This window comes from Buceros rhinoceros, unplaced genomic scaffold (genome assembly GCF_000710305.1).
Source record: "Buceros rhinoceros silvestris isolate BGI_N320 unplaced genomic scaffold, ASM71030v1 scaffold6052, whole genome shotgun sequence".
NCBI lineage: Eukaryota > Metazoa > Chordata > Aves > Bucerotiformes > Bucerotidae > Buceros > Buceros rhinoceros.
The window spans coordinates 2,090-18,538 of NW_010397080.1; the positions used below are offsets into that span (position 1 = coordinate 2,090).

The window sequence follows — 16,449 nt, forward strand, 5'->3', positions numbered from 1 at the left end:
AGTTCTGCTGGTGAAGATGAGAGCACTTGTCAACTTGATGCACCCAGAGTACTATCACAAGCTACTGAGGATGGTTTGCTCCCATCCTGCTGACTTTACCAGAAGTGTGTTAGGGAAGATTTACATAATTCCTTCTGCCAGAGCAGCTTTTGAGGCAGAAAACTGCCAGTGAGAGGTAAAATTACTTAACCAGCAAAGCTGGATTTGCACAAAGACATTCCATAGTCTACTTGCACGTCTTCTCTGGTTTACAACTGTCTTGTTTCAGACCATAATACGTTTGCCTAGCACAGTAAAAAGGCATTGCCAGGTCTTAACAAAGAATACATAAGAGCCAGGAATCTCCACAATGTATAGTCTGAATAAAAAAAAATAGGGGACAGTCAGATTCTTCCTTGTAAATCAGCTCTATAAATCATGAAAATTATAGGACAAGTCAACAATTTTTAAAAATGCCACTTTATATATAAACCAGCATATGTTGCAAGCAAGGTATTGCCACTGACAAAAACACATGCAATTGCTGTGCAGCGAGATGGAAATCTACTACTTTTATTTTGTGGGCCACTGAAGATCCTAGCTGCATGAAAAGATGAACTAATCTGAGTGCGAAAAAACCTTATATTTCAGTTTGTACAGGCTATGTCTCACAGCAAAATATTAGCTAATTTCAACATCACTAGCTTAAACATCACACTCTAAGATAAAATTCAAAAATATTTTCATACAAACATAGCTAGAAAGAGGTAATATCCCTGGCTTCAAGCAGACTGGTACTTACCGCCTGTTACACTTTGCAATTTCATCTAAAAGGAGTTTCCACCGCGGTCGTCCGATCAAAAGCCTTGAGTTTAAAGCTTGATATTTTTCACCAATTATTTTCTGCAAGAAACAAAAAATTCCATTCTGCCTGATTTGCAAATTGCCTCATATCACCCAGGGCTCCCATTTCTGACATTGGCTGACTTACCATATCACTGAGGGGTAAAACCTCAGCACAAGGATCAGAACAGTTGTGATTAAAACTGCAGCCATTTCACGCACCGAGACACTGCTCGCTGCCTTTTCAATGGCTCTCCTTGGTGTTTGTTATACATTGTTCCTCACGCAGCTGCTCGCTAATCTCCCCATTACTTTTAAGCCAATTTATTTAAGCCATAAAACAATAACCACTCTCCTATTATTCATTACCTCATTGGCTTTTAATGCTAAGCTGGAGGAAACAATGCTGATGCAAAAATCATATTTCTGTCTGAAGTCTTTTTTTTTCTAACTTTATACAAGTAACTATTAAGATGACTAGTTCTGAAAAAGTTACAAGGGAAATCTTACATTTCTCCCTGAGAGTAGTTTGCCAGCTGTTTTGAGCTGCTGCAGCAGCAGAAAGCAGCCAGAACTGCTCCCTGGATGGAGTCTGACCCATTCCAGTAGTGCTAACTCACCAGCACTTTGATAAGGACGAACGCCCTTCCGCTGCAGGGCATTACCCTTCCTTGGTTTTCTGTCCTGATGCGATAGAAAGGCAGAGAGAACCCACACCTCATCTAGGTTCCCACATTCACTGCACTGCTGAACAACCTGGAACACTGATCATACCTATGCAAACACAAGAGTCTGGGCGAACTCAGCCTCCTTTTGTATTCAAGAGGTGTCTGCTGAAGGGTGGGCTTGGCTCCCTACTGTCACATGTGCATGCTACTTCTGAGCAAAGGGAGCACAAAACAAAACTGCCCTGCTTTTGGTAGCAGTCAGGGCTTTGGTCTAACGTCAGTGAACACATAAGCCATATGGCAACGGAGATTTGAGTGTAACTCCCCCTGAGAAATCATGAGCAGCACTATGGTTCACGACAGTTTTGCTCAATGTCCATACAAGAAAAGTGACTTTAAAGTAAGACTTAAAGTTGACTTAAATTCAGAAGCTGCTTGATACACAATGTTATAAAACTTGCTTTGGTTTCTCTCTTATTATAATCTTGCTGTGTCATTGCAATGTAGTCCTGCTTCAGGTTTGAATTTTAACCTCACTATTACATAGCAGGTTCATCAGTTAGGTATTTTCAAGCACCCCATTTCAACTGACACATGGCAATAAATTTGTGGAGCACTGCTCATAAATACTGTAGCCATCACATCATTTAGACTATTGGATAGTGTTCCTACCAGAGCCGTGAATGTTGTGCTATCACCATCTGATACCAGGCTGATCAAAATCCTTTGGGCATGGTTTCTCACTGAATTTCATGTTTTGCAGTAATTGTTAGGCTTGTTCTGGGCCTGCTGCATTCAACGGAAAGCTTCCAGACACAGCAGGGTAAAGAATCAGGCCTAGGCTCATGTGCTAAATAGCGAAAAATGAAGATCGTAAGCATAAATAGGTATGGGAGATGCCAAGAACTGGGGAATTAGCTCAGCTTTGAGGTTAGTAATACATGACAATTGACAGTTCAATATTATTTCCAGTCTCATACATCAAGAAATTTGTAACTTTTGTCTATATTTGAGGCAAAGGAATCCAAAGCTTTTCAAAATAGCTAGTTTCTCTCAAAAGATTTGAGCTTGCAAGCTCCTAGAACTATTTTGTTTTGATTCTTAGCCCAGAAATGATGCAGATTTCTCATCAGACATGGCCAGCTGTCTGGTTCGTGGCCTGGCCTGGAAGGACCTCTTTCCTAGAAAAGGAAGATATGGATTTCTGCCCACAGCTAATCAAGTTAAGGCTACTAGACTAGATTCTCTTAATGCCATGGGGATGGATTTGCTCTCTTGCCCTAGTAATGAATCAGTCAGCTGAGTTTATGGCCCTGTTTCCTGTTTTGACCATCTGCAGCAATTCCCTTTTGCCTTTGACCGACAGTTTCCATCTCCACTACCCCAAGGTCTAGTTTAGTTTACAAACAGCATTTAGCCACATACCTGTATTCCGTCTGTTTGACTGAGGTACAGTTGGATATTTATATAGTCTGGTCGATTCTCCTGCCAAAGCTGGAAGGATGATAAAAGCAGCTAGTGAAATAATATCCCTTCTCCTAAGGCAAGTGTAGAGTCACTTGTGCCTCCTATGCTGAGGGACATGGGTTTCAGCATCGCTACAGAAAGCTTTTTAACGAAGAAGATACGTTTGCATAGCACTCCTTTGTGAACTCCAGAATATTGCACATCATGCTGTGTACAAATTATTTTAGGAAGCTACACTGCTCTTAAAATCTACCTGAAACTGTAAATCCCCCTCCCTTCTCGATCTGTCTATTAGGCAAATGGCTAAAGGCCACTCAGACTCCCCAACGTGCATGTTCCTCTGCCATCTCATAAATTTCACAAATAATAAGCGTCCAGACTACTGGTACATGGCAACATTGTGCTATGAATCACTGGTGACAGACACTCAAATGGTTTGGGGCAGCTCCGATAACAAAGAGTCTGGGTCAGGTAGCCCAAGCAGAAGTACTGCTGGAGCTCGCTTGTTTTGAGCAAGGCTGCCTTTCTCCATAGCATGCCAGTTGCGTGGTGTGGACATACCTTGCATTTATTAAGTTGTCAGTATCCCTCCAAGCAACATCCATTACCTTGTTATGCAACATACAGAGCAGATCTGCAAACCAGCGGAAAGATTCAATGTCCCTGCACACCCAAATGAAGTAGAGTCTTCTGAGCTTGTAGCATTTCCAGCCGTCACTTGAAAAGAAAACGTTTGGGTAATTAAAAATTATCATTTAAAAAGGAAACATTAATTAGGATGCTTTATATTCATGAGTGGAAACGTGAACATCCATTAGACACTAACTGCTAAGTTGTTCTTCATCCTATGATATATCAGACACGGAAATGACCAACGCAGCCTATTAGGATGATCTTGAGAATATTAAATCCCTAGCACAGAGCTAACAGCCTTCATGTTTCTGCTAACAGCTACTGTCTCTGCATTAGGAAGTTGTCAGCTGTACAGATGATTTGGGCAGCAAATATGGATTCATGCATCATGCTGAAACTTTTATTTCAAAGCAAAGCAGACATTCTAAGTTCAAGTGTATTATGTCAATTCTTTATTAAGTTTATAATGCGACCCATAAGAGGAAAATATTGACAAATGCAATAATGTCAGGACTAAATTCTGCTTTTCTATGTGAAAGGCTCTGGTTGATTATAATTAATACTGTAGCGAAATCACAAAGACCAAATCAAATCAGAGCTTCATTGTGTTAGGGAACCGTGTGATATATTACAGTCGTCAGAAAATGCTGGTGGGTAAAGTGCAGCCATGAGCAGATTCTAGCATTGCATTTAGAAAAACAGGACTTTCATGTCAGACTTCTAATTCAAATAAAACACAAATATAGCACAAAGGAAGGATTGGAATGAACTGGGAAAGAAAACAGAAGTGAAAAAAAATATTATTAATGAGTTCAAATAACGCACAAATATCCAGGAAGTATTTATCTTCTTAGCTGGGCAGTGCTGTTTTCTGTTGTTCTGATCACTGAAATGGTCAGACTGTTCCCTCCTAAAATAATTTTCATATGGAAAAGGCCACAGCCTGTCAACTTCAAACCCTAGTCCCAGGAGCAAACCCGAGTCAAAAAGCTTCATGATGTATCTCGCCATATCCGTTGTGCATTATTTCAAACTCTAGTGTTGTCAGCATATCCAGCAAGGGTATAGTATTACTAGTTCCACACAAATCATGGCTCCAACCACTGTCTTATCTCCTCATGCCCCTAACTTCCACTGTAAGCCCAAGAAGCACGAATGGAGACATTCTGTCCAGCATGTAGAGGCCGTGAATTCACCTTTTGTGAAAAATCCCCACATAAAAAAAAAAAATGCTTTAATACTGGGGAATACAATGTCTTTCAAGTCAGCTTTTTTATTTGTAAACTTGTTCTAGTTTAATCTGGGATAGAGTTAATTTTCTTCCTAGTAGCTGGTACAAGCTGTGTTTTGGATTTAGTGTAAGAATAACGCTGGCGTTGTTTTAGATGTTGCTAAAAAGTGCTTAAGTCAAGGATTTTTCAGTTTTCCATGGTCTGTAAGTGAGGAGGTACACAAGAAGCTGGAAGGGAGTATAGCTAGGGTGGCTGACCCAAACCAGCCAAAGGAATATCCCCTACCATAGGACAACATGCTCAGTATATAACTGGGAGGAGTTGGCTCACCACTGCTCAGGGACTGGCTGGGCATCCATCAACGGGTGGTGAGCAATTGTATTGTGCATCATTTGCCTTTTCTTGGATTTTCCCTCTCTCTTTTTGTTATCTTCCTTTTCATTGCAATTATTATCATTACTGTTATTATTTTACTTCAATTATTAAACTGATTTTCTTCCCCATCTCACCCAGGGTGCGTGGAGTGAGCAAGTGGCTGCTTGGTGCTTAGTTGTCAGTTGGGGTTAAACCATGACAAAACTTTTGACCTCCATCTTTTACTGACTGCCTAAACCAAGACAAGCCCTTAGGAAGGGTCACGATCTTGTCAGATGTGACAAGATAACGGCAAGCAGCAGCAAGGAAAGTGCGCGCCTTTCACCATAAAAAAGGACAAAAGAAGAGAAAAATGCAAGGCATTTTGTATTGAAATACTGTAGTTCAGTAACAAAACACCTCTCTTGATGATGAAGTGTTGCAGCAGGACAAAGAGGCTGGACTGCAGGACTTCATGAGACGTGTTAATCATAGATGTAAAATACTACCTCAGACATACATGCTTGGGTCTACATCCAGCAGGATATATTATGCAGTAAAGGTGCAATCACCCGTTACAACCAAATCCATACACATGTAACACTTCTGTGTTACCACTGCCCATAAGAGCCATTATTCACAGACCCTTCTGCAGGAAAATCACTAGGTTTCCTTACTATAAGTCATATTTTCTTAAAAATAGGGTATAGGGTTAAACAGCTCAGTGGAGGGAAGGGCAGGAATTAAATTGTGTACATACAACAGGAACACAACTGAGCAGAAAACAAATGACTGGGCTGACAGGCTTCCGATCCCCCTCAGACCTGCATGTCCTTCACACAACAGGACTGGCCCTGCTGCTCTGCAGTGCTGGCATCGTAAGGCAGATTTCACGTCCACACGTGCCAGCTTTTGCTTCTAAGCCAGGGCAAAAACAACAGGCATATCATCTCCTAAAGCAGTGCTTTGTTGATGTTTAAACATTGAGAAGGGAAACAGGCTAAGACCATTACTTTTTCCCAGAATCACTGAATTATTCTCCTGCACATTGTACAGTGCACAAGGGGAAGATTGGCTAAAAAGGCAGGTTATCATATTGGCTACTTGGAAGCCAGTTTATGGATTTATCCAGATAAATGGACATTGCAAGAGCTTTTGTATGTTAACCTTCTATGGCAATGTCTGTGCAAGTTCCTACAGCCTCCGATAACATACCAGTGGAAGCAAACATCTCATTACATGCTGATGGCGCATCTTTATGAACTGTGACATTTTTGCTAAACACTGTCAAGGATTATCCATCACAAGGGAAATGGCCATCTCATCCACCCGGGTCCCAGGCTTTCAGCAAAAATGTACCCTCTTTTTGAGAGAATGATCAGAACGTTCTCAGGAAAAGAAAGTGAGGGACCCCAAGATGGTCTTTGAGGGCTGCAGCACTGAGAGGCAGGTGGGGCTGATAATTTTCAGATACGCTCAGCACTGTCAGGTCCAGCCCAGATCAAGGACAGAAGAACGTGCACAACATCTAAATTCCAGGCTTTATCTTCCCTTCAGAGTTAGAGCTGTCCATTGGCATGTTCATCTTAGAACAAATGCTTCAGCTGTGCTTTGTAAAACACTCGCAATGCCAGCTCACCTTTTAGCACTTCAGGGAAGTTTTGCTGCATTGATTGGCTGTTTATACAGTCCCTATGAAACACGGGTGCTTATCTGTGACTGGAGCTCTTAGCCAATTCTCTAGCAAAAAAAACCCCATACCAACAGCAATCATAAAAGCAAACCTATTCCACAGAGCATAAGATTTCATGGGAAACATGGAAGAAAAAAAAAAGAGAGAGAAACAAGAAAAGAAGACGAAAAGATATAACTAAAATTTACGTTTTTCAAATGGAGTTAACCATCCAAATGCTATCTGAATCCAAGCTGATCCCTTTACAACCTTCAGCTTACACATTTACAGAAGTCAATTAGATCAGGAGAGATGGCCCTGCGTTTCCAGCAGAAAGACTGTCACAACTCCCTGACTCTCAAAGCCTCACTATCCCAGCCCACAGCCTCATCTAAGCTGAGGCTAGTGGAACAAGTCTAGCTGAAGGGCTGTGACTACTTTAATCACAGGCTAGGCTGGTGGCAGGAGATAAAGGTGACACCGTCCCCATTTGTGTGCATTACTGGTACAACTCTGTTGTTACGAAGCCTATATAAGATGATTTTTACTCTTCAGGGGACATCTCAATCCTCTACCCTCCTTCAAGGAATCATTCACTTACTTACAACATGCTAATAGAAGTTTTTAAATACTCTGAAAGAAACTCTTTCTGACATGCGCTACTGGCTACAATTTGCCTGTACCCAGGGCTAAACCACAGCAGTTGTTCTATCACCTGATGACCCCTCCCCAGCCAAAAAAGGGAGATCAAGAAAAAGGAAGGAGACCCACAGGTTGAAATGAAAGCAGATTTAACAAAACAGCAAAACTAACAGCAAGCACCAATATAAAGTATACAAAGTTATACTCAGCCAAGCAAAAATACAGTGGCCACAATAAATGGGAAAGCAGTCCACAGCAGAAAGAGCAACAGGGTCAGCAAGAGCCCAAGCAAGCAAGAGAAGGAGCTTAAGCTCCCCTGTCCCTTTATAATGAGGGTGACTTTTATGGTCTGGGTTACACCTGTGAGCCAGGTCAAGTCAGTTGCCCTGAGTCAAAACGGCTAATGGCCTGCAGACTATGACAGGCCTACGACTCCATCCTGGCCAAACACGGACAACTACTACAATAAATTGGGGGAAACAGGTTTAAAAGGCTTAAGCTCACTTACAGCAATGTGTTAAGTACTGATGCAAATGGTGTAACTCCAATACCTCCAGCCACACAGAGGCTGACCTCATAGTTCAGGGATTCCTCAAAAGGACTTCCAAAGGGTCCATCCACATAAAGTCTGCAGAGAAAACAAAAATAACACTTTCAGAGAAAGTTGCTAAAATCAGACAGAGGAAGAGAAAAGTGAGCTGGAATTAAAACCCTACAAAGAGTTTGCTTCAATTTTTTATTAGTCTTGGGATACAGAATGTGAAGATCTTTTTCCTGGAAAGCTTTATTTGGAGAGAAACCAATGTACAGGTGGTATGAAAAACCGTTATGCAAAATCTCTTGGCACATGCCATGATTAGACAAGCTACTTTTTAATCAAACAAGTGGAGGTGACTAAATTATGACTGCCCTTTGTGTCCGGTATTAGAGGGAAAAGAAAGTGCTGCTTTGAAAACAATAACAACTTGGTGGGTCTTTCCCATGCTGCTGAAAGTCTGACAAAGGTCATCTACGGACAGCTTAAAATTTATGGGCAGTAACATCTCTGATAGGATTCACATGCCCCCTATTCTACCTACGGAATACCAACTGCATATCTGATTTCAGTGATAGATTCACCTTTAGAAACTATTACAAGGAGAACCTGAACAGTACGTTTAGTCAATGCCCATTCTTTGTATGAGTGGTTCATTAGATTCCCACATTTTAGGTAACCAGTGAATACACCAAAGTGTGATGGGACCAGGTCTACGTTCAGCAGCCCAGTGACTAGGTATTTGCTCACAAATAGGCTGACTGAGATCAGCCTTTGCCCTGAGTCCACAAAAAAGCTCCAACATGTGTTAGTTTCACACACACACATACTGGTACTATTACACAACTAGGCTATGAATACTCTCTGTTTAATGAAAGGGCATAAGCTGCTTCTTTGTAACACCAGCCAGATAATTAAAGACAGAGGACACATCTCTTTTCCCAGACAAAGTCTTCCAACCCTCATCTGATTCTTTCCTTTTGAGGGCTGGATCTTAGCCATAACTTAAGTTCTCAGTTCTTTTGTTTTTGTGGTTTGACCCTTGGTATCTTGCTAGTCAAGACAACATATTGTCTGAGCGTCTTTGGCCAATACGGTCCTTTCTAGGAAATTGCTGACATCTTGTTGCCTCATACATCAGGCTGCCTCTTCTACAGTATCTTATCTAAACACAGATAAGTACCTACTTGCTGATGGATCTTAACTATGCCCTGTCTTATAAACTACATTCTTGGCTCTTGAGTGTCCTATCTGGAGGGAAAGGAGAAGACACTGAGCCAGCCACAGCCATCATCAGAATGTATTTGAAGTGCTGCCAGTAGATGTTTTTAAACAACCAAAATCCATCACTGATATTCATAACTAAGCAATCTGCAACCTAAACGTGTTTATTCTTATTTCTGTCTTTATATTCTGAAGTCACTATGGATTCCACAAATGTTCTCTTGGAGAGTGTAAAGGGTTTGCAATGTCAAATATGTTAGTTCCAGCATGATGAGAATGCTAGAAAAACAAACTCACTCCTCACATAGGACAGATAAATTCTTTTGCACAAAGGGGCCAAGAAAAACTTAACTGGACATGTGCACACATGGTTATACAATATAACCAGAACTTTAATTATCTTCTCATTAAATGTTTCCTGTTACATAACACTTTATCCTCCTTTTTAGTAACAAGGGTTTGTTTTCTACGAATGAAATGATTCCACTGCTGGTGCAGAGTGCTGCAGCAGCTGCTTTAAAAGATCGCCTAAACATTGCATTGTCATTTGACTGAGGAGGTAAAGGGGCATCTCTTATTTAAATGAGCAACAGGGAAATATAAAGATGCAAGTCATTGCTCTGAAATGAATCTGGTTTAGGGGCATTTTGAGAGAAGTACACAAAAATGTTATCGATCTCAGATGTACATACCTTAACAGAGATCTAATTTTTGAGATATCAGTGTAAAATCAGGGCAAAACCAAAAAGAAAATATTGGATAAGGAAGACCAGCAACTGAAGTCCACTATCATTCCTGGCATATTTCTTATACGCATGTTACCCTAATCGGATCCAGCCTAGCTGATGAAATCTGGAGAATGACTCCTAAAGGCATGAAGGGCATAAGCACAGGCCTGAGGGAAATTCCTTACATTTTGCACAAGCAGCACTAACTTTCCTTTGGATATACAGACTTAAAGCCAACATTTTTGGAGTAAAAAACAAGGAAACAAAACAAAAGAAAACTAGCAAAGGAGATTTTTCCAGAAATTACCACAGTGGATGTGGCAATAGCCATATACTGCAGAGGTGCCACTTAGCAGAACTGCACTTAAGCCTACCTGATGACTTTCTGAAGTACATATATATATCTGATCTCAGAAGAGATGAAGCAACTCCTGTGAAGTCTGAGTGCCACTGAATAGCACTGACATGATCAGGAGTTGAAACATGCAAAACCAGATCTGGTCACTGCAAACCAGCCAAGCACGGTTCATAATTCCATGCCACAAATTCCAGGGACAATCTTCAACTAAATATGTATTTTGGTCAGATTGCTCCAGTTTGTGGCCCATTAGCCCCATCTGGCCTGCAAAATATTTCTATCTATCTGCTTACTGTGTCTTCCTCCGAGGGAGTGAGGAGCAGTTGTTTGGACAGTAAATGCAGTCAAAAAGCCAAGAGCCTCCTGCTGTGTCTGCATGTGGTCCAGCACAGAACAGCCAGAAGTCACTGCTTCCAAGTGGGAGAAAGAGAAATGGGGAAAAAGCTGGAGAAATATTGCTACCGTGTTAATCCACTCCACAAGACTGCCTGAAAAAAAAAATATTCCAAGGATAATATAATCTCCCTGGAATATTCTATTGGATGTCATAAACATGCACTACTTAATCCCAGTTTACTATGGGGATAATTTATAACCAAAGGAAGTGTGGGTCTCATGCCTTGATAGAAACGGTCATTTAGGAATTGATCCTTCTTTTATTCAAGTCAGTGGAAGAAAGAAACCTCTTAATGCTGTATCAAACAGCACAGTGATGAACAAAGCAGTGATTCAATCATGGGCTTTTGCAGCTCATGCAACTTTCGCTTCCTGTAAACATATTCCTCCTTTTATTTGGTAGTACTGAAAATTTTGCATAAAAGCAGTTCAATATTGCAAATGAAATCTCACAGCATTCAATGAAAAGATAGACAAGCCAAGGGGGTAAGATGACTTTTTGTTTCTTGAATTGTGCCCCAGATATATCACACCACCATGCGACGTTCTCCTATCCCCGCAGCTTTAATTTAATTAACATGAAGGAAGAGAATGGAATTTTACTAAAAGTTTAAATTCCCCTTCAGGCGAACTGATTCAAATAACGAGTTGTTCTTCTCACATGTATTCATTTCCAGTCTTAGGCGTGCTCTCAGTTTTTCTGGCACAGTTTCTTAGCTTACAAACAGAAAAAAGTTCCTCAAAACAGAATATATCACAGAAAATATCAAGACCACATTATGAACAAGGATTTTACAGATAGATGGTGAACATATTTTCTATTTAAAGCACACTTTCATTCTACAGTACAGCAGTACAGAAATATCCCAGCAAGCACCAAGACAGTTTTTTCCAGTGCTGGGCAATGAAACTGCACTAACAAGGGGCCGTCCCTAAACCAAGGCACACAGTCTCAGGCACACAGGCAGCTGTACTGCTTTTGAAACCCAAGATATCATCTTCCCTGAGGAACTGCATAGTGATGTTGGAGGCACCTGCTCACACCTCTGTTGGACTTTGACCAAAGCGCCATGCTTTACTTCAGGGCGTAGGTGCCCTTAGAAAAGTTCAATGCTTATATTGTACTTCGCTACCCAGCTGTAAATGCTGATATTACATTTTTTTCTAGGCTTTTTGGGAGCTACTGTGAGACATTATCTGGAATATTAGTGGAATAGCAGATGGATAGGGAAGTTAATTCAAAAGCTTGTGGGAAATCTTAATTAAAGAAGTATCAGCATTTGCAAGCTGAACAAAATGCTTGGATACAAAGTACTGCATAGAGCACAGAGTGAAGTCCTAGTCTGACTGAAGTCTGTGGCAAAACTCTTACCAATGTCAACAGAGTAAAGACTTCACCCAGCAGTATGAGATTTTATACCCTTGGAGCAGTATTCAGTTTGTTACTAAGACCCAGGTGTAGGTACCTCAATGGGAGCATACTGAGTAAGTCCCCGATACAGTCAAAAGAGATGCAGGCAATACAGTTAAAGGAGCCTTGAAAGAGAGATTCAGGATGTGATGAATTGATTTCTATGTCTGCTGACTGTGCTGACTCAATTCATCTGAGGGACTGGTGTACCTCTGGAACAACAGCTGTGAAGGCCAAGCAGAACTGAAGTGGTACTAGACACCTAGCCTGAGGCATCTGAATCCAGACCTACATATCCACTGAGAACGGGAGCTTTGATATCTAGCTCATACACATTTAGATGTCTTCAGCTGGATCTGATTCCCTCCCGACTGATTCTCTATGAAAAACCTGTATCATTGACTTAAACAGATTTTGGTTAAGGTTGTCCAAAATCACATCAAAATCAACTAAACTAACCCTCCTCCCATGCTCATTCTTCTCTTTAACTTGTTCTACCAAAATCACAGCTCAACATTGCCATGATAGATACAGCCTGAGAACTCTAAGGAGCCGATGTGATGGCTGAAACAGAATCCTTGCATTCGTCTACTGCTGTAACTCTAATGCACCAGAGAGATGTGGGCTTCTGATAACCCACAATACCAGCCTCCACCCCCACGTGATAAATATTCGAACAAGTGCCTTCATGTTCCTCCCACACTGCCCTTCATGCCTGGGAGGAAATCTCTATAAACATCTGCAAAGCTATTTCATTATCTCCCTTCAAATTCCTCCTTAAGACTCCTCTTTCCTCTAATATCAAAAACTCAATAAACCAGAATCTGACAGTGGTGAGGCTGCTGATGTGCCTCAGTCGTATTCTGGCCCACTACTGTCCCACTGTTTCCCTGAATTTTGCTGTCTGATTGTGTCCATCTGATGTCTTCTGTCTATTTTAAGCTGGTTTGGTCAGAACAGTCTCTCTGCTGTGTGATTGTGTGTACCAGGATGGTTTCCTGATGCCTCACTGTTTCTTCAGGGCACTAGAATATTACAGATAAGTGAAGAACTACTGGAAATCACCCAATTCTGAAACTTGTATCAGATGCAACCTTTCATACGGTAGGCTTGCAGAAAGCAAAACTGACTACAGAAGTGTTCCAGACCACTTTGGAGTCTGAGGCTCAATTCACCGTTTTCAGCAAAAACCTAGCTACAATGAATTACATGATTTTATTTTTCAAAGAAGCTGCACTTACTACTATCAAAGGTTTTCACATATTTTTGGCAGCAAAAATCAAGATAGCCACTTCATCTTTTGAAGACAACATACGACATCATGTCATTAATTAAACCTCAGTTAGTAAGTGTACACTCTGACACTATTTTTCCAGAGGGCTTACAGCATTTTGGTACCAACAGCCTTTTACAGATTAAACCCCACCACTGAATAAAGCACATCATCCTTGGTTTGTATGGATTTCCAAAAACTACAATGGCTTTCAAGACTTGAAAGTGTGACAAAATGTGACATCTGGCATGTGAGATCAAAGATTTCCATGTGCTCTCCTGACTGTATGAAGAATGAAGTTTCCATTATAAAAAACAGCTGCCCCTTAGACAAGTAAGTTTGCAAAACCCAGTGGGTCCAATTAACTTTATATACTATTTGATGCAAGATTGCAAAGTGTTAGGATTTTAATTCAGATTTCATTAGGCATTCCCTCCTTTTTTTTAACAGCTTGAGTTTAATTTCTGATAGAATATTCACATTTTTTCCTTTCAACTTCAAACATGTTATTGCAATATGTACTAGAGCCTGTAGAAGTTTCCTTCTCTCTTGTACAGAAGTTGCTTCCTTTATCAGTTATTGAAACATCCACCTGTAACGATGTAGATGGCTCAAAACATTATAGAATCAATTAGTATCAGATTTTCTTCTCAGAGAAACATGCCAAATCATTATTATTCTTAAAATTCTAGAAAAACCATTGGTTTTAGTACATCTCAGTTCTATTTATTTCCCGCTGGTTAGGCAGAACAAAACAAAATAACTTGTTCTTCAGCTTATTAAGGGCCCAGGGATCACTGAAGAAGATTTTTCATTTCTTCAACATCCTTATCAAGAGAAAGTATGTTGAAGACATAGTAACCAGGGCAAGCAAGTGGTAAAGCAGAGCAGGCACCTGTCTTTTCATGGACAATGGCCCTTCTGTAAACGGTGAACTGAAATTCATGGTTTTCCATGAGACACAGTGCTGGTTCAAGCAGAAGAAGATCCCACTGGAGTAGGCTGGAAAACTACAGCGCAAAAGTTGTACAGCTTCCTGTGGGGAGCTGGACTTGTAGCAGAGGGGTGAGGACGATGGTAGAGGAGGAGAGAAGAACCTCATAACTGCGAATGAAAATTTATAAAAAGTGTGGAGGCAACAGGAAACAGACTTGCACAACTGACTGACACCCTTGTAGGCATGGCTCTTCATTGTTGAGGACTCCTAGAGCACTCTGACGGCAATCTCTCAGACCAAGTCCATTTTCCTCAGAATTGAATAAAATTGTCTAAATATTTTTTTTTAAATTCCATATTTCTTATTACTCATAGCTGACTATCACAGGAGTTTAGACCATACACTTACTTCATTAAAAAGGTCTGTAAAACCACTATGAGAATTACAAAAAGTATAATAATGTATTCAGATAACTTTGTTCTCTGAAAGTACATGTACTTTCTGTACCAAATTCTTGGGTCAATCTTCTTAATTAATGTCATATTAATTCTCCTCCATGCCAGTCTTTTTACTGTCATTTTTATAAAATCTTTCCAAAATGTACTCCTTTGATTAAAGATCACACATGATTTAATTTTATTGTAACAAGAAATTCAAATTTCCACTTATTTCCTTACCTTTATATTTCCTTATCTATTTTGTGGAATCCCTTGCCTCTCTGTAAACTTCTCTCCTACCAATTTTTCCTCAGCTAATAAAGTAAAATAAAGAGTATTTTTAATGACTGCACCACCTATTGCAACTTGCCTTTTGAAAATTTAGTTTGTTACATCATTAAGTGATAAGATGCTGCAGACCAGCAACCGAAATGAAGCTGAACACGTTGGCCATGTTTCTCCACAACTCATTCACTGCCGCAGTAATTATATGTCCATCTCACTGCAAACAGTATTTCTGCTTGAGAGCAATCCACTTCCATATTTGACCTTTGGACTCTTTCAATATTTACAGGAAGCCTTTTCTTGCCTATACTGTTCCCTTTGGTAGTCACATCTGAGTTGCCACCTAGCAGATGGCATGGGTCCTTCTCACAAGCAGTGCTGATACTACCTCTGAACCCTCTTCTTCACTTGATAAATTACACTCACCAAGGCAGGACAGCCACGTCCCCTTGTCAGTGGAAATACCTGCACTAGCAGTATCTCAGGGTACTATGAGATACCTGAAGCAAGTGAAGTGTATTGAAGCACACTGGCATACTGATGCAGCTGGACTGCAGATTTTAGATGTCAATTCAAATTTTCACACCTCTAATTACAACATATTAACCAGCAGTAGAAGTCTGATGCAGTTCCCTCAGCCAGGGCTGAGGTATTTTCAAGGTAAGTAAAAAGTCTACATGGGAGTTTAGGACTCAGGAAAACCTGACAGTTAGTACATACATGAGATGTAGTAGTCCCCCACCCCTGGCAAGCTGCTTCACCAGTACAAATATACTTGGGGGCCATATAGTATCAAAGGTCAAAATACTGGTTTTGCTTGAGTAGGCTAGGGGAAAGGGAACTCTAACTACGCATCCACAATGTCAGTAGGCTACCCTGGTCAAGCTCTGCTACACCTTATGGCTCGGGAAAGAGAAGTTGGTAACTGCCAACGAATCCCAAAGATGACAACTGTAGAAATTAATATCCTATCTAGGTATATGCAAAAACAAAAGGGGAAGAGAGAAGCAGGTGACTAGAGTGCTGGAAGATAGAGTTGGCACCAGATCAATCTGAAGACAAGGCCAGAAGTATGATTCTGTCCAAGGGCAGCCTGCTCAGGCTCTTCAGATTAGATCAAGTAGAGATAAAGAATTCAAAATGAAGAGAATAAGAAGCAAAAAACAAAGAAGGACAAATCTCACAACAAATTCTGCAGTTGATCTTGCAATAAAAGTATTAATCAATATATAGTGATCAATATATAGTAAATCTAACCACAAATATGCTACCTAAATGTAATAAACCCCGAAGAAAAATTTGCCACATCTCACCAATGGCTCTTCTCTGCCTTAGGGTGTATACTGGGTAAGTCAGAGCTACACTTTCTTTAGGG

At 40.6% G+C, this 16,449-nt stretch overlaps 1 protein-coding gene across 1 annotated transcript in view; it reads right to left on the reverse strand.

The window, feature by feature from the left end:
- Positions 1–777: 777 nt before the first annotated feature.
- The window catches only part of NOX4 (NADPH oxidase 4), a gene marked incomplete at its 5' end in the record, with an annotated part of 81,709 nt that continues 66,037 nt past the window's right edge, over positions 778–16,449 (reverse strand). The window contains 4 exons of the mRNA XM_010146104.1: positions 778–882; positions 2,916–2,984; positions 3,566–3,674; positions 7,999–8,118. Of these exons, the coding sequence (XP_010144406.1) occupies positions 778–882; positions 2,916–2,984; positions 3,566–3,674; positions 7,999–8,118 (403 nt within the window). The remainder of the gene's footprint in view (positions 883–2,915; positions 2,985–3,565; positions 3,675–7,998; positions 8,119–16,449) is intronic.